Source organism: Rhinolophus sinicus, linkage group LG14 (assembly GCF_036562045.2).
Source record: "Rhinolophus sinicus isolate RSC01 linkage group LG14, ASM3656204v1, whole genome shotgun sequence".
Classification (NCBI taxonomy): Eukaryota; Metazoa; Chordata; class Mammalia; order Chiroptera; family Rhinolophidae; genus Rhinolophus; species Rhinolophus sinicus.
The window spans coordinates 51721378-51738071 of record NC_133763.1 but is presented as its reverse complement, the minus strand read 5'-3'; the positions used below and the strand labels follow the sequence as shown (position 1 = coordinate 51738071).

The 16694-nt window shown below is 49.3% G+C and overlaps 2 protein-coding genes and 1 long non-coding RNA gene across 8 annotated transcripts; 1 reads left to right on the top strand and 2 right to left on the bottom strand.

Annotated features, from left to right (window-relative positions):
* The first annotated feature begins 6 nt into the window (after positions 1–6).
* TDRKH (tudor and KH domain containing) lies at positions 7–10647 on the top strand. 5 transcript variants are annotated; one of them, XM_074319192.1, is made up of 13 exons: positions 7–133; positions 3749–3897; positions 4639–4745; positions 5443–5542; positions 6247–6386; positions 6511–6829; positions 7701–7861; positions 8046–8218; positions 8400–8464; positions 8730–8881; positions 9077–9178; positions 9438–9534; positions 9713–10647. In XM_074319192.1, the coding sequence occupies exons 2-13, from the start codon at positions 3774–3776 to the stop codon at positions 9763–9765; spliced, it is 1593 nt and encodes a 530-aa protein (XP_074175293.1). In that variant the 5' UTR covers positions 7–133; positions 3749–3773; the 3' UTR covers positions 9766–10647. The 5 variants fall into 5 exon arrangements, with proteins under 5 accessions (XP_074175293.1, XP_074175292.1, XP_074175295.1 ...); XM_074319191.1 differs by having other exon boundaries at positions 5353–5542; XM_074319194.1 differs by lacking the exons at positions 5443–5542; positions 6247–6386 and adding an exon at positions 5353–5442.
* LOC109451638 (uncharacterized) lies at positions 2517–6250 on the bottom strand. 2 transcript variants are annotated; one of them, XR_012491877.1, is made up of 5 exons: positions 5782–6250; positions 5294–5638; positions 4865–4979; positions 3264–3381; positions 2520–2635 (listed from the first exon to the last, which is right to left on the bottom strand). It is a non-coding gene; the product is annotated as an uncharacterized LOC109451638 (long non-coding RNA). The 2 variants fall into 2 exon arrangements; XR_002138003.2 differs by having other exon boundaries at positions 2517–2635; positions 4865–5638.
* Positions 10648–11952: 1305 nt separating the features above from the next.
* On the bottom strand, positions 11953–16640 carry OAZ3 (ornithine decarboxylase antizyme 3). Its single transcript, XM_074319202.1, is given in 8 exon segments — positions 11953–12210; positions 12944–13029; positions 13521–13696; positions 14410–14484; positions 14486–14546; positions 14834–14946; positions 15794–15894; positions 16335–16640. Coding segments are annotated over 7 exon segments (702 nt in total). The 5' UTR covers positions 15842–15894; positions 16335–16640; the 3' UTR covers positions 11953–12067.
* Between the last annotated feature and the right edge of the window lie 54 nt (positions 16641–16694).

Sequence of the window (16694 nt, the reverse complement as noted above, 5' to 3'; positions counted from 1 at the left end):
GGGTGGGGGCTGCGGGGGCGGAGAAGTGGCGCCTGAAGCGAGGCCGGCGCAGGCTAGTCGCGGTGCGAGTGGGAGGCGACGGCCGCTGGGCTGAGGTGCGAGGCGGAGCGCGCGGCGGCTGACCCGAGGAGCGGTAAGGGCGGGGACCGCGATCTGAGGGTGGGGGACTGGGAGAGGCTGGCGGGGGCGTCCCTGGCAGCGAGGAGGAGGAGATGTGGGGCTGAGGGAGGCAGGCGTCCCGGAGCGAGGCCGGGGTGTGGGGCCGGGGGGCGGGCGTCTGAGCGTCGCGAGGTGAGGCGCCGTTGGGGGCAGCTTTCCCGCCGCGGCTCGTTACCGTGTCCTAAGGAGACGATCTGCGCCCAGGCTTAAGCCACAACGGACCCGGTGCGAGAGCGTCTGCCCCGCCCCAGTGCGGACCCTTCAGGGGCCCGGTCCTTAGGGGAACCGCCATCCCGTCGGTCTCTCAGTTTCCCTTGTATTTTGCTCAGCTTTTGCATTAATTATGCCGGTTTAAAAATAAACGTGGCGAGGATGAGGAGATTGAATGAGCTGCCCCAATTCCTTCACAACAAGACGCTCACCGTGTCTCAGGTACTCGGTGCGTCCTGGTTATGAGGCGATACCGGAATGAAAGGGCCTCGCCCCCACGGAGCTCACGGTGTAATTCGCCTCCTCACTGTATTTTGGATGATAATATGGAAGTCAGTCTTGGCTGCGCGTATCAGGTAGTTGTTCGCAGCTGTTGAATACAAACGCCGGGAAACTTCCAAGTTAACTCCGCTGAAAACCATCATCTCGCCACGTTTCTCACCTCACAGGCTCTGCATCTCCTTGTCTTGACCCAGCTTCTCCTAGGAACCGTGGTCCTAAGTGCTAATCTCCTCTTCACACTCCATTTGAAGCCATAAAATCCAACACAAGCGATCCAGTTATCCCCATTTCCATCCTATTTCCCACTTTTATAACCTTTTTTCTAAAGAGAAACTTCCAACAATGCGAAAGGATATGTAACTTATCAACAAAACTGTATTTGATCAGTCAAGTAGCTTTCCACTGGTTGAGACATCAGCTGATAACTCGATTAGCACCAACTTCATTTGTAATCGCTGAAGAGGAGTTAAGTCAAATTGAGCCTTTAGTCCAAATAGAAGTCACCCAACAAATGTACCCTTGTCACGGACATTCATCTTCCTACCACACAAGCCCCCGCCACCACCAAATCATCAATAGTCTCTTATCTCAAACGCCACCAGGCGTTTACTGTGGTGGCTCAGCCTCTAACCCGTCCATAAATCAGTTGCTAGGTCTTCTGGATTCTACCTAATAAAACGCTTTCTAATCCTTTTACTTCTCTCCATCTTTATCATTGACACCTAGACTTGGCCTCTGAATTAGTCTCCCTACACCTACTGTTGCTGCCTTCAGTTCACTCTCACTACAGACACAGCTGTTTAATCAAAAATTATAGGCAACGCGTGTGTTATGAAGGGATATTTGGAGTAACGTGGAACCCCTTTGTGATGAAACCCAGCGTAGTATTCAGGGTCAGGACTGGGGGGATTTAGCTGCAGAGCCAGAGGAGTATCAAGTAATCCTTTTGCCTTGCCCCTGATAGTTTCTGAACTGGAAAAAAACAATGGCTAGTAGTCCTTTGAGTCTCCTTAAAGAGATGCCACTGTGACTGTTCTTCAAACCACACTGCACACTGTATTGTGTGGAAATGACTAATTAGCTGTGTATCGTTAGGGAAATCTCTGTATCTCCTTGGATCTCACTTTCCCCAGTTGCAACATGAGTGGAATCAGATCTCTGTGGTCCCTTCTAGTTCTAAAATTCTATGCCCCATAAGCATGAATTATGGCCAGAAAGACGGTATTAAAGGCAGATAGCACTGGAGTTCTGACTGAGTTACTGGGTTACATTTGTTTCAGTTTCTCCAAACCTTTAACACCTACAGACTGCTACCTGTCAAGATAAGACCTTCCCTGCCTGATAGAAAGCTCCGTGAAGCCAGCTACCGAGTCTGTCTGGACTGTTGTATCCTCACAGCCAAGTACCCATTGGATATTAAATATTTATTGGTTTGAATGTAGAAGATAAATGATTTGTCTTTTAATGGGCTGCTGTTCACCTAGTATGTACCGTCTAAGAAATCAGCCTTTTAAATTCTGTCTCCTCCCAGCTGTTGCATGAACCAAGAATTGATATTGTCTTTGCACTGCCATGTAATTAGTTGTTTTGGTGTTTATCTTTCCTACTTGACCATCTCAGGCAGTTCTTAGTCCTCCTCGTGTTCCCAGCATGCTGAGCCCATAACAGAGCTAGCTAGCACTGTTTAACTGAGGCACATTAATAGTGAACACACACTTTGCACTTAAGAGCCCATATGAGAAAATATATGAAGTAACCAGTACATATAAGAACTGAAATCCCTTCTAGACACCCAGAATAAACCATACCTTAATGTAGGAAAATGGTAGTTTGAAGTTCATATCTTGAAGAATTAAGCAAAAAAAAAAAAAAAAAAATCTCCTTTATGAAACCGAGCTTGTTTCCTTTCCTTTGGTATATTCAAGATGTTAACATGATACCACCCAAACTTTCACAGAGAGTGCTGAAAAGTTTTATTTGCAGCCTAGTTGGGGGGAAAGAGACTCATTAGTTAGGGAAGGAACCTTGTAACTCAAACCCCACAGTAAACTCAACCTTTTTCTTCCTACCCACTAAAAAGGGAGATATTACGTCTCTAAAAGTGATACAGTATGATGGACCTACCTACGGAGTAACAGCCTGGAATAACAAGACACTTGAAAAGAGTCCCTCCCCAAGATATTAAAAGGAGGTTTTGATTTTCTGTTCAGGCCATGAGTCTGGACAAGAGAGTGGATTCAATTTGTTTAAAACTATTGGCTAGGAAAAAACACAGATTTGGCAAATCTCTGGTAGTTCTGGGACAACCTTTATTTCTACTGGTTAGTAAAGCTCTAAGGCCAGATGCCAAACTCGGACCCTTGTCTGACAGTAGCAGGAAATCCACCTACTACTCCCCAGAAGGAGATGTCTATGCCAGGTCTTCTCCTTACCGTCATCACTATTCCTGGAAGGCTTCAGGAAAAGCACATTTAGGACCAAAGTGTTCTTTGTAAATAGGTCCTTTACTAATGAATGTGTTTTTAGCCTTACGAGGATATAACCAGGTTTTATTTTTAAGGTGAAAACCATGTTTTTCTTTGATATCAATCATGTGGGTTGAGTTTTTGTACCTGGAAGCAAATTGTAGCATAAATTACATTTCCTCACTCATTTTAAAGCATATCTCGTTACAATGGCCTAGAAAGCCATTCCTTGCAGAGACAACAGCTTCTGGAAAGGCCTGGAGACCTAGAAGAGCACAATAAGGAATATTAAATAGTTTGCTATGAAATCCAAATATATGTTTTTAAATACTCATTTAATAATTTTTTGTTCCTTTGCGCTTTAAAAGTGATCAACATATAGTTCTACTTGGGGCGAGGGGATGGAGCATGCCTCTGTTTAGTGGTATGTATATGTGACCCTTAGCTAACCTTTTAAAAATACCCTGAGACCTTTTATATGAGATAGATTCTGAGACTGCTCAAGCTCTTGAAATGGGAAAGTAGGTAGTAGTGTTCTTTTAAATAATAATATAACATGTTCCCATGTCTCCCTGCCAGTCATAAAGATGTTGAATGAAAGCACCTTCTTTTCCCTCGTTTGCTTATTTCAGGATGTAAGTTAGAGGACAGCAGAAAATGTCCACTGAACGGAATTCTTGGACAAGTTTGTCCACTATTCAGAAAATAGCACTGGGCCTCGGGATTCCAGCCAGTGCAGCAGTCGCCTATATCCTGTATCGCAGATATAGGGAAAGCAGAGGTATGTGAACCCCACGTGAGTACATATGGAAATGGCAGAAGGTGTTCGGGCCTTGTTAACCTGAAATGAAAACTGTCCTTGCCAGACTGGGTAGCATTTGTGGGATGTAATTGGCTTTCTGTGAGGGCTCTTTGACTGAAACTGTTTGGTTTCTTCTTTTCTCTGTTCTTCATGTAAAGCTATTATCATTTATATGAAGCTATCATTTCTATGACGTGAAGAATTCATTTTATGATTCTATCGATCTGTTCCTTTCAGCAACATCAACGCTGCAGTGGGTTCTTCTTTTTTTCTTTTTAAATATCTATACTCTTCTTACCTTTTTTATATGCTCCTTCTATTCAGTTATTAGGAGAAGGCGAACTGTGGGGTTCATTTTCCCCAGAGGCTGGACCTAGAGAAATGATTTATGTACAGACAGGAGAAGTTGTCAGCGTAATGGACTCGTTCATTCTTCTCCAAGACAAATAGTTTGCCTCGAACCCAGCATCTCTCTTGCAGAGCCAAATGCGTTCCCCACTTTAGCATCTGAAACAGTATCCCAGAGTTAGTGGCCATCTTCTGGTCTTTCCGGATCTTCCAATTCCCACTCAGCTGCTACTTCCACTTGTCACTGTGGTTGAGACCCTGTGTTTATCTCTTGCATCAGTGTCTCTCTGACAGCTCCGTTCAGGGGAGGGCTCGTAGTAGCTGTCTGTGGGTGTTATCTAAGTCCGATCTGATGAGCTGTGATCTGTGCAGAAGAGCGGCTGACGTTCGTTGGGGAGGACGACATCGAGATAGAGATGCGAGTGCCTCAGGAGGCTGTGAAGCTCATCATTGGCCGGCAGGGCGCCAACATTAAACAGGTAAGCGTGTGCACGGGCTCCCGGCTCCCCTTCTCTGCCCCATCCCATAGAAACCACCCACACTGTGTATATTTTAAAAAGAAAGAGTACAGGAACGTTTTAGTTAAGATGCTGATTACCTTCTGGAGATGAGTACTTCCGCTCCCTCGCGAATGGATGACATGACTTGGCTCAAAATGGGGATTTTTGATTGGATGAGTCTCGGCTTGGTATAGCTTAAACCATTCTTCTCTACTATGGAATTAATAAACTCTCATTAATGGACAGTAAATATTGAATAGCTGCCTGATTCTTCTTATCGTCTTCCATTGTTCAGGTGGCATGTCAAGAAAACAAAATATTTAATTCTCTAAGCCGAATAAAATCAGGAGGAAACAACAGGGTTCTGTACACAAAGAGAAACCATTTTCAATTCACTGCTATTTAGGGTTACCTTTGTCACTAATCTCTTTCCATAAATACCTGTGAGTGGGGACTACTTATAGCATCCCGATTTGGCTGGTAATTGTGTCCAGTTCCATCTACCTCCAAGGTTGGGTTCCAAGTACCTTGCTGACCCGAATGGTGTCTCTTCCAGACATACTGCCACGTATCCTTTTCTCTGCAGCTGCGGAAACAAACTGGTGCTCGGATTGACGTGGACACAGAGGATGTAGGCGATGAGCGGCTGCTTCTTATCAGTGGTTTTCCTGTTCAGGTGTGCAAAGCCAAAGCAGCCATCCATCAGATCCTGACAGAGAGTGCCCCCGTGTCTGAGCAGCTCTCAGTTCCCCAGAGATCTGTGGGCAGAATCATAGGTACCACTGGACAGCTTCCTCTGCTCTTGTCTTTTCTTTACCTTTCTTTCACACCTTCCCAGCGGTCTTTCCTGGCCTATCTACCCCCTCACCCTGCTGGGAAAAAGAAAGGGACATTGAGACCACAGCTTTACTTTCGTACAGAACCATTTTGGTAAAGCAAAAAACACATCCTCAAGAAGTTGTGTGATCTGAACTTTATGGATAGGTTCTCGAAGGGTTCGGGTGAATGTCCTTACCTCGTAATAGGTTTCCAAAGGGAAGCGAAGGAAGCTGTTAGCACCCCAGATCTTTCACGATAGCACTCTAGAGAGCACCTGCTGTGGTTTCCCCCCAGAGCATTCCTTATGCTGCTTCTCGAGGCAGAGACGTGTCCTGTCCTTGGTGCCATGTTTCACGCAGCATATGGGATCTCTTCTAATGAAGTGAGGATGTGACGTATGCTGAGTGGACAAAAAAATGGAAATGACATGGAGAAATTAACCTAGCAGAGTTGAAAAAAGATGGGTAGAACGAATAACCCAGTATTCCCCTTCTTACAATTTCTGTAGCTCCTGCTTTCCATTCAGTGTTCTGCATTCTGCTCAGTGTGGAAATGCGAACCGACTCTCCTCTCCTAGTACTCATATATACAAAATAGTGATTTCTCTAGACTTACGGTTGGCCGGGACAGAAGGACAGGATTTTATTGTTGTTCAATGTAGGGAGAGGCGGCGAGACGATCCGTTCTATCTGTAAGGCCTCTGGAGCCAAAATTACCTGTGACAAAGAATCAGAAGGCACATTACTACTCTCAAGGCTTATAAAAATCTCAGGAACACAGAAGGAAGTGGCGGCAGCCAAGGCAAGTAGTTGATAGACTTGAGTCGTATCTAAGAATGAGAAGAACTCTTTATTCCTCAGTCAGATTTGTCCTGGGTCAAATTATCTAGCCACACAGCTATCATCCCTTCTCTTACTTTCCACAGCATTTGATACTAGAGAAAGTTTCAGAAGATGAAGAACTTCGGAAGAGAATCGCTCATGCTGCAGAAACCAGAGTCCCACGCAAGCAGCCAATCAGTGTAAGAAGAGAAGAAGTGACAGAACGGGGTGCAGCCGGAGAGCCAGCTTTCTGGAAAAGCTCTGGTGCCAGCCCGGAGCAGGCTGTACCACTGGCAGTTCCTCCCCGCAAAGGCGGTGGCGACATGGCGGTTGTAGGGCCAGAAGGTTCCTGGGAGAAGCCTGATGGTGACAGCTTTCAGAAGTCTGGAGCCCAGACCAGTCCAGGGATGTCCATGTTTGAAAGTACGTAGTAGAGAGGGAACCCATTAGCTGTACGGACGATAGAAACACTGGCTTAAGAGAACCCAGCATAGGAAGCAATAAAAGAAATGTCTACTTTCTTGATTACTCATAAGTCTTTCATCACAAATATGCCTTCCTGGTAATATTTTGCTTGAGTTAGTATGATAGATAATATTTTTCTGAATACAAACCAGTTAATGATGGAGAACAATATAAAAATATGCTAGTTGACAGGAAACTAGGCTGTGAGTAGTATACCAAATAATTGAATTTATATGACATTCTTTCTCCAAACATACTTACTAAACAAGTAAAATACTCAGCCCAGTTGTTTTTGGTGTATTTTTTTGGGACTGTCTCATTCTTTAAAAATCCTCGCCATTCAAGAATTAAAAGGCTGTGAGCTTTCTCTTCAATGCGTAGGTGCGGGATGGGCAGGGAAGACGAGGGCCCCTACGAGAGGCTTGTCCAGACTTTCCAGGGTCACATAATGAGTCAGTGGAAGCCTGGGAGCTGGAGTGAGCCCGTCTGTCGATAGACCTTTTCACTGGTCCGTGTTGCAGCTGGACCATGGAGGATTTACCGTCACTGTAACTGGTGACTGATTTGAATACATGGCAGATGACTAAGAATGTAAACTCCTATTACTCAGTTACATAGGAAGGTACAGAACATAGCTTAGTACTTTTCTTCAGGATGTTCTTGTCTGATTCATCCCGGGCTCCCTTGAACCACTTTTATTATAATAGTTGGTATTTGTACCTCTCCCCACCGGGGCAATCTCCCCATTCCAACCACAGGTGGTTCTGATGTGGTCACCATGTTAGATGGTGGTGATGCTGCAGCTTAGCTCACTCATCCCTGTGTTTAGTCCCCAGTCCTGACTTCAGTTTCCATGCTGACGAGTTCCTGGAAGTGTACGTGTCTGCCTCCGAGCATCCTAACCACTTTTGGATCCAAATCATTGGCTCCCGCAGCCTGCAGTTGGACAAGCTTGTCCGCGAGATGACCCAGCACTATGAGAACAGCCTGGTGAGCTGCCATGGGGACAGAGCTGGCTTTGATGAACAAGGGACTTAGCTTTCTCATTGTGGTCACTCCTCTCCCTTTTCCTGTGGAGCAGCTCCTCGCTCCTCCGTGTGTCCGGTCTTGCCCGTTTGTGTTTCTGAGCCTGTGCCTCCCTAACTGCCCCCTCCCGCCCCCTCATCCCGCGTAGCCTGAAGACTTGACTGTGCACGTAGGAGACATTGTAGCCGCACCTTTACCTACAAATGGTTCCTGGTATCGAGCCCGGGTCCTGGGCACCTTGGAGAACGGGAACCTGGACCTCTATTTCGTGGACTTTGGAGACAATGGCGACTGCCCACTGAGGGACCTCCGGGCACTCAGGTCAGTGCAGGCCAGGCTGGAGTGGCAGCCGTGGACTCGGCCCTGGCTGTGGGAGGGGGGGGCGACCTATTGCCAGGCCTCACAGGGGTAGGGGTGTCTTCTCCCGCGGGGTAGTCGGGGCTGTCTAGAAGCAAGGAACGTTCTGGCACTTGGAGTCTAACTGCAGTTTCTTTCACATCAGGAGTGACTTCCTAAGCCTTCCATTTCAAGCAATAGAGTGTAGCCTGGCACGGATTGTCCCCACAGGTAAATGAGTCCCAACACCCGCTGACCTTGTCTCCAAATAGAATAACTGACACAGCACATGGCAGGGCTTCTCCCGATCCAAGCTTTTTGAGTTCTAGGGGTTCGGGTGTCTTTTTCTCACCAGCTCTAGAAAGCAACAGCCAGAAGCTGGCCTGGCAGGCAGCGGTGCCTTCCGGAGTAGAAAGGTAGTGCCAGCTTCCCTCCAGCATGCGGCCCACCCCGTCAGCAGGCCCCCTCCTTAGGCTGTGCCGCCATCTTTTGCCAGGTGGGCAGTGGGAAGAGGACGCCCTGGACGAGTTTGACAGGCTCACGCATTGTGCTGACTGGAAGCCCCTGGTGGCCAAGATCTCTAGCTACGTGCAGACCGGGGCCGCAACCTGGCCCAAGGTCTACTTGTACGATACCAGCAATGGGCAGGTAAGACGGGGTCGCTCGTGGCTCACCGGCGCGTTTGCCGTTTCCTCCTCAGAACACCTTATCTGATGACAGCCACTTGGGAAGGTCCGGCTTCCCGTCCTCCCAGGGCATGTCCTCAGACTAGCCGTCCTCCCGTGTCCTCAGATTTGCCCTTCCTTAGAGAGAACCTCATTCCCTTTTCCTTTTTCTTCTCAGAAACTTGATATTGGGTTAGAATTAGTTCGCAAGGGATACGCGGTTGAGCTTCCTGAAGACGTGGAAGAGAATAGAGCAGTGTCAGACATGCTGCATGATGTGGTGAGTGAGCCGTTGCTGGCGCGGAGGGCGCTCCTCCAGGGCACAGCTCGTGCGTGGAGACATGAGGCTCCTGGTCGCGCGGGACGTTCTGTAGAGCTTCCCGGAGTCGCTCCACTAGGGCTACTGCCACGAGGCGTGTGTCTCTCTCGGCGGCCAAACTCAACTGCCTGAACCAGATGGCGTGAGCAAGTGACCGAGGGCTGCTCCTTTTCCACCAGCCACCACGTTCTTCCTTTTTCTCTTATCTTCCTTCTCTCAGGTCACAGAAGCAGATGCCTCTGACGGCAGCGTGCTCACTGAGGCCAAGAAGAGCCCCGGGGAGATAGCACATAGCCTGTCCTGCCTCAGCCTGTCAGGTACCAACAGCACGTCCTCCTGGAGCACCTCCGGAGGTTCCCATTAGTCAGTCAGTCTCTACAAACTGGGGGGCTTGTGAAGGCGGCTGCTGACCCCGGTGGTCGTGGGGCACCCCTGCGCCTCGGGCAGGGCCTGCTGCATCAGGGCAGTGTCTCACTTCTCGTTTCTGCTGCATAGAAGCTGCCTCTCTGTCTGCTGATGATAACCTTGAAGACGATTACTTAATCTGAAGTTGGCTCCAGCTGCGTCCGTCTTCTGCTCGGCTGTGAGTGGAGCTGTCGCCTGTCTGTAGCAGCACAAGTAGTGGCGGTGACAACGTGGGCCTCGCTGTGCTCCCTTCTCCAAGCCCAGCTCAATGCCACGTCTCTGCAGCTGCTTTCCTGTAGCTTCAACTTGCTCTCTGATTGAGCCCTTCCACGCTTTTTGTGTCTTTATGTTTTTGTCTTTGGCAGGATTTGGCAGATTTGTTGCCTGGAAAGAGGTGCCTGTGAGCAAGAGATCTACACAGTCCTTCCTTTATTCTTGCTGTGGTCCAAATGCATTTTCTCCCTCCGCTGGACGACCAGGAAGTGTGTGGGGTAGAGGGAGACACGTGTGCCCCACATCACCTGCCACCCCCTCCTGGTGTTTGAAAGCGTTACATCCAGGCTGCTGAACACCTGGACGTAACACCTGTTCCCCTCTGCCAGTCCTGATGCACACTACTGCTAGGTTGCGTCCTGTGGGGGCCGGGAAACAGCCAGGGGTTGGTCACCAAAAGGGATGGTTCTGCAGACCTTGACTCACCTCAGCAGGTGAGAGAAGTTTTCGCGTGAACTCGCAGGCTGCAGTTGAGTCAGGAGGCAGAGGCGCAGAGCAGCCTGTTTATGTTAAACCTCCCGGCCTCCACTGCTGCTGTTACTGGAGACAGGTTTTTTGAGGTGTTGCTCCGGCTATGTCCCTGTATACGTTAAAATACAAGGAGACAAGGAGAGAGGCCGATCGGGAAATACTCTCGGTTGCCAGTATAGTGTCTATAATGTATGTGCACACACCCAGAGAGAGGGGGGGACATACATACCTGTTTAAAGCATTCAGGAGATTCTTTGCTGAATAAAGTTCTCAAAAAATTACCTGAAACTAAATGCTGATTAAATCGCAAGGGGGAAACAGGCCTATGGGTACCTTCTGGACTGAAATCTGGTAGAAACTGCCACACAGCTGACGCAGAGAGGCCTGTCTGTGGAGAAGTGTCGCTCGCGGACACATCGTACTCTCCATGAATTAGCCATTCGCTCAGAACCAGAACCAGCCTGGGTTTGGACTGTGTAACTAAGACCCCCTTGACGCGCTCTGGGAGAAAAGGCCTGGCTTAGGATTCTTACATTCTGTAAGACTTTAGAATGTCCGTTCTGATAGTATCGGGAGGGTCCCGGGAGAACTGTGAAGGTACTCCAAAGTAAATATAAATGCATAGTGATGTGGGCGGGAGAATAATGGCAAATGAACTTTTTTTCAAGGATCAGAAACTAGAAAACGAAGTTAGCACATGAGGATGCCTTATGCTGGTTTGTTTTAAATCTAGGAATTAGCGAGGCCTACGCATATAGTGGATGGCAACCCTATTTTCCCATAGCCACGATCCTCAGAATTTATTTTCTCAGAAAAGTCCCCACCAATGCGCAGAGGCTCCCGTGAGGGAGCAGCTGTACTGTGGCTCCTGGGGCCTAGGAGGAATCGGGGCAGACCTTGGCTGTCATGAACTCGTGGACCTGGAGCTCCTCTCCCACAGGGTCGGGGAGTGAGGGCCCAGTTTCCTCATCCTTTCCTGTTAAGTAGCGAGGTCCCCTGACATAGGTCATCTCTTGTAAGACTTCCTGCTCTGGAAAATGAGTGTGTGTCTTCCTAGCTGCAGTCTGCTGCTGTGTATAAGTCTTCCTTTAATGTGGCCTCTAAGCCTTGTCAGTTTCTGTCCCATTCTGATGGGTCCCTTATTCTTGCAGTACAACCCTGTACGCTGCCTGCTGCCTGGAATGCCCTCTCTACGCTTCCTATTTCTTACTGTGTCTACTGAAATCCCCTTGGGCCAAAGCCGCGGGACCCATGCGCCTTCTCCGATCCCCACATCCAAAGACAAGGCATTAGCACTTGTCTCCCATTTGAACTGAAATACGTGGATGAGAATCTCCCAGTAAGGCTTGGTTCTTGCTCCTGGCAGGTGCTCAGGAAAGGGTTAGAATAACGGGAAATGGCCTTGGGGCAGCGGGGGGGGGGGGGGGGGGGCAAAAGGAGCCTGAAATCCTTGGGTCCCTTCCCTCTTTGGTTCAGGTCCCTCTGATCTGTGCAGTTACCAACTGCTTCTCCTACAGTGAATCCAGCTCAGCCTGACGGCCCACTCCAGCCAACCCCGCCTGCCCCCCAGAGATAAGAACGCTTGCTGATTGCACTGCCCTTTATTCCTAGCAGGGAGGAAGGTGTCCTGAATCACATCCTGGGTCCCTGGGTCCCATGTCTCAAGGCCCCCGGCCCCTCACAGAATAGGAATAAGCCCGTTCAAGGGGGCTCACTGGGCAGGTCGCCCAGGTCCCTTTCAAGGGGATACACCATAAAGATGACATTGTCCCAGGGAGGGAGGGCGGGGTCATCTGGTCTGACCAACTCAAAGCCCATGTAGCTGAAGGCCCGTAGCAGGGCACCTGTGAAAAGGAGAGAAGAATTAGAACATTCTGTAAGTCAGTGTGACCGTCCAGGGTTTGCTGTTCCCCCCAGGGAGTGAGTGGCTGTGGGACAGTAGTGTAGTGCAGCCACTGGGGCGACGGGCTGTGGGACCAGCCAGACTGCAGACTAACGCTGGCTTTGTGACAGTCCGTGACAACCCTTCTGAACTTCAGCCTTCACGTTTCTAAATGGAGAATTCTAGAACCTTCCTCACAGAATTTAAGATTAAAGGAGATGATGTTTACGGAGCGCCTAACTCAATGACGGTGTTGTAAACTTGTGACCATCCTTTGTCTTGTATCCGACAGACTAGAAACTGCTTGAGGGAGGAGGTAGTTTCTGTAACATGTTCCAGGCACCTGGTTAATTACATCCCTTTCCTGGCCTGAGGCCCGGCCCTTTCACACTGTGGGTGCTTAAGCCACTACATACCCTTTCTGTCTACCAGCCAGCTCCCCTGAATGGACTCCAATCCCACCAGCGCTCCTCAGTCCGCCTCCTGAAACCCACCTGCTGGGACTGCCCCATAGGCCAGGTGTGACCTGAACAGAATGCTAGACACCTTAAGCTCCTTGGGGGGGCGGGGAGGGTGAAACCCTGAAATGCTTGAGGGTGCCCTTTTGAAAGAGTGCGGGGAAGAGGGTCTTCTAAGAGGGAAGCCACTGATAGCTGCTTCAGCACCCAGGACCCAGGAGGACAGCGGATGCCCACCTCTGTCGTTGCGGTCGTTTTGGAAGTTTACAAACACGGAGCCCACATTGGTCTTTTCTTCCACATACTCCAGTGTTGCCGTCAAACTAGGGTCCAGGGAGAAAAATCACGGTGAACGAAATGTTGAGAGAACTCAGAAGCCAGAGAGGCACCTACTGGTTGGACAGAAATCTATCGCTCATTTTTCGTTAACCCCAGTCAGGAAATACAAGTTGCTAGAGAAGTTGTGACCGGTTTTTCTCTGAAGCCAAGGGATCGAACGCTATTAGATGGACACCCATGCCATGACGGGGCCTGGGGAGAAGGGACGACTCTATAAACACAACAGCTGGAAAGCACATCCATTCAGCTGTTTTGTGTTTCTGACTGAACCCAGCCACCTCCCATGGGCTGGCTGTTAGCCCTTGAATCCCAGACCCCGGCCGGCTCCAGGCTTGTCTGCACGTCCCCTCAGTGGTTTGCATGTATCCAGCTCCTGAGTCAGCCCTGGGGTGGGCACACCCGTACCTGACTATGACACTATAAGAGAAGGAAGTCCCCGCCCTCTTCCCTCCCCTCTCCCGCCAGGCTCAGTCACCTTTCCCGGTTGCCTTGATCCAAGGCCCGACGGGGGATATCCAGGAAGAGTTGATGGTCGCGGAGAAGGCCGTGCCAATGGGCAGAGGTCTGGGGGGTGAGGCGGAAGTGGAAGTCTAACTGCACCGGGTTCTGATGGAGCAGGGGGTCAGTCGCCAGGACCGTCAGGTTCCCAGCCTGCAAAGGGAGTCAAAGTGACAGTCACGGTGTCCTGCTTGTGTGTGTGACCTCGGGCCCACTGGGGTGTGGGCTGACGGAGAACCTGGGAGGACGAGCCAGGGTCTCAACTCCACAGCCTCCCTTCGTCCCAGGACCTCACGTCCCTAACACGGAGCTCTCCATGTCAAACAGCTGGAACCTCGGAAGTCAAGGCAGTGTTACCGCCCTAACCTCACCTCCGGACGCACTTCCCTATAGAAACGGACATTTACATCACAAAGCTGCGCCAACCGTTCACACTCTCACTGATAACTCCATTTTCCCCCATTATATGCGTTTTTGCTAAATTCTCCCACTTCTCATCTGAAATGCAGAAGTTACACACAACATGACACAAGGGCAAGTGCAGGAGTTCTGGATTCCAGTCCGTTAGCATCTGAACAGCCGTAGGTCCCACAAGACTTAACACAGCCTGCTCTACCTATGTTTCTACTTCCTCTTTTCCCATCCTGCTTTTCACCACCAGCTCTATGAACTTGACCTAAGGTCTCCGGGCCAGAATCCTTGCCTATAAAGCAAGCAGCTTTTACACACGAGCTCCAAGGCCTCATCTAGCTCTTCCTATGATTTATTTCCCAACTAGCGAATGTCCCTTCTCTGCCAGGCATCACTACAGCAGGCACAGGGCTGCCCAGCCCCAACTCGACAGCACCAGCTCATGGTCCACTTACCGAATACAATTCTTGAAGCTGGTCACGGTCACCCTGCTCGGTGCTCCTGCCCCCCTGGAGGCCGACCGGGGACTCAGGAGCACTGAAGGCAGCAACGGGGCCGGAGTGTCAAGTCCTCCTGTTCCTTATAAATGATGCTGGTTGGAAAGAAAAGGCCCAAATTAGTTTATCTCTGAGTCTGAGATGGGGAGATGGTCCTAACTTCCAGGAACATAAGACTAGGCTCTGGCACTACCTCCTTCATCTTCTCTGGACCAGCCTGTTTCCATTTTCCCAGGCCAGCCAGCTGGAAAAATTCTAAAGTTCCACGCCAGCCTTCCACTTTCCTATTATCGTCTCTGCCACTGGGAAGTTCTTTCAAATTCTTTATTATTTTTCCTTACAGTTTATATAAACAATCACAAGTAGAGATGAAAACAAGTACCTTTTATAACAAGGCAGCATCTTCTCCCGGAGGGTGACCCGGTATTTGTAACAGTAGAGGTAATAGGCGAATGGTGACCAGATTGGGTAGAGGTAGTTCCGTGTTCTCCCCCTCTTGATATAAGAAAGGGAGTAGAAAGAGGGGCGCAACCTGTTACAAGGCAGTTTCTTAGTTCAGTGCCTCCCTGCGGCAAAGTGAGGTTCCCAGATGGGTGGCAGAGGTTTAGGCAATCTGGTGCCATTGTGACTCAGTGGGCACTATGACACGGGCACGAGTCAGCCCTTATGGCACTTCAGGACCCCACCCTCCCCCCTTAGCCATGTATGCACGTCACAGCTATGCCAGTTAAAATACTTTAGCTTCTGTACTGGTTGGTAAACAGCCCTGCCTGCCCCCCAACACACACATGCCCCACTTGCCCTAAAATTGAGCAACGAAAGGACGCCTCCAAGACCTTTTCGCAAGGTCTGACCTGATTGGCTGGTTCTCGGTTCCTACCAGTTCAATATTTGTATTATCACCCCTACCCTTCATAATTCAGGGGTGCCTCACATTGTTGCACTTTCTCACTGCTTTGTAGGGTAGGAATTGCCAGCTAAATGCCTCCAGGGGCCCAGACAGCTCAACACAATCAATGGAGCTGCTGGGTCGGGCTGTAGGAAAGCTTACACCCTGTCTCAAGCCAACACAACTCAGTTCCATCCATCCAGTTGCCATGCAGGAATGCAGACTCAGTGGTACCACACTGTATGATTTTTCAACAGAAACTAGAAAGACAAGTTTTTGTGGCATATTTCTCCAGGTGTTTTTTCAAACACTGGCTACTAACTAAAAAAAACACACCAAAGAACAAAAAACACTTAATTGAAAAAAGAAAGCAACATTGTGAGTAAAATCTGGTTCAGGGGCCACCAGTCTGAGACCTCTGCGTGTTCATTCATCCATTCAACAAGTACTTACCGAGGGCCTACTATGAGCCAGGCACTGTTCTGGGTGCTTGGGGTGCATCAGGAAACAAAGATCTCTACCCCATTGTATCTTCTAACAGTGAGCGAACAAACCTAAACAGTAAACATAAGAAAACCGTGTAGTATGTTAGAAGATAACTGCAAAGGAGAAAAAACAAGGACAAAGGAAAGAGGAAAAAGGGGGGGGAAAGGACGAAGGAGGATCAGGAGTGTGAAGGGGCTGAGGCAGGTTGCGGGAATAAATAGGGTGACCCAGGTAGGCCTCACTGGAAAGGTGACATTTAATCAACGACCTGAAGGAGGAGAGGGAATCAGCCAACCCCACATAAAGGGGAACGTCATCTCAAAGTTTTGGCTAGAAGAGTGACATGATCTGTCTTAATGTTTTTATAAAGATGCTGACTGATGTGAATAAACTGTAGAGACTCAAGGGAGATTTGTTAGGGGACCACTGCAGTGATCCAGGAGGACGGGGGAAGCCTTGGAGGTGGTGGGAAGTGGCTGGATTCTGGAAGTTTAAAGGTAGAACCCACAGGATTTCCTGCAGGAGAGAAAGGAGTGGGGTCCAAGGACTGAAAGACGGGCGTTTGCATCCACTGCGACGGGAAAGGCTGCGGGTCAGGCGGTTCGGAGCATAACTTTGAAGGGTCCAGCAGACACGTAAGGGGTAGGTGACAAATAAGAAGTCGGATATTCAAGTTTCGAAGTCTAGGATGGAAACAGACATTTGGAAGTCACTGGCATGTTAATAGCACTTGAAGCCAACAGACTGAGTGAGATCGCAAGGAGTGAGTGGGTTGGCACCGTTTTCCAGAGGATGCCATCCTTCCACCATCTTTAGGTGAAGTACCGGAAAGTGAGAGCTGTCCCCCTCCTGCCTCAGTACCCAGTTG

Bases quoted from the DNA above. Each gene is read 5' to 3' on its own strand.
- TDRKH (XM_074319191.1), top strand. From the start codon at position 3,774: ATGTCCACTGAACGGAATTCTTGGACAAGTTTGTCCACTATTCAGAAA. The intron at 4,746-5,352 runs GTAAGCGTGTGC...TTTTCTCTGCAG, and splicing joins AGGGCGCCAACATTAAACAG to CTGCGGAAACAAACTGGTGC. The intron at 6,830-7,700 runs GTACGTAGTAGA...CCCTGTGTTTAG, and splicing joins AGGGATGTCCATGTTTGAAA to TCCCCAGTCCTGACTTCAGT.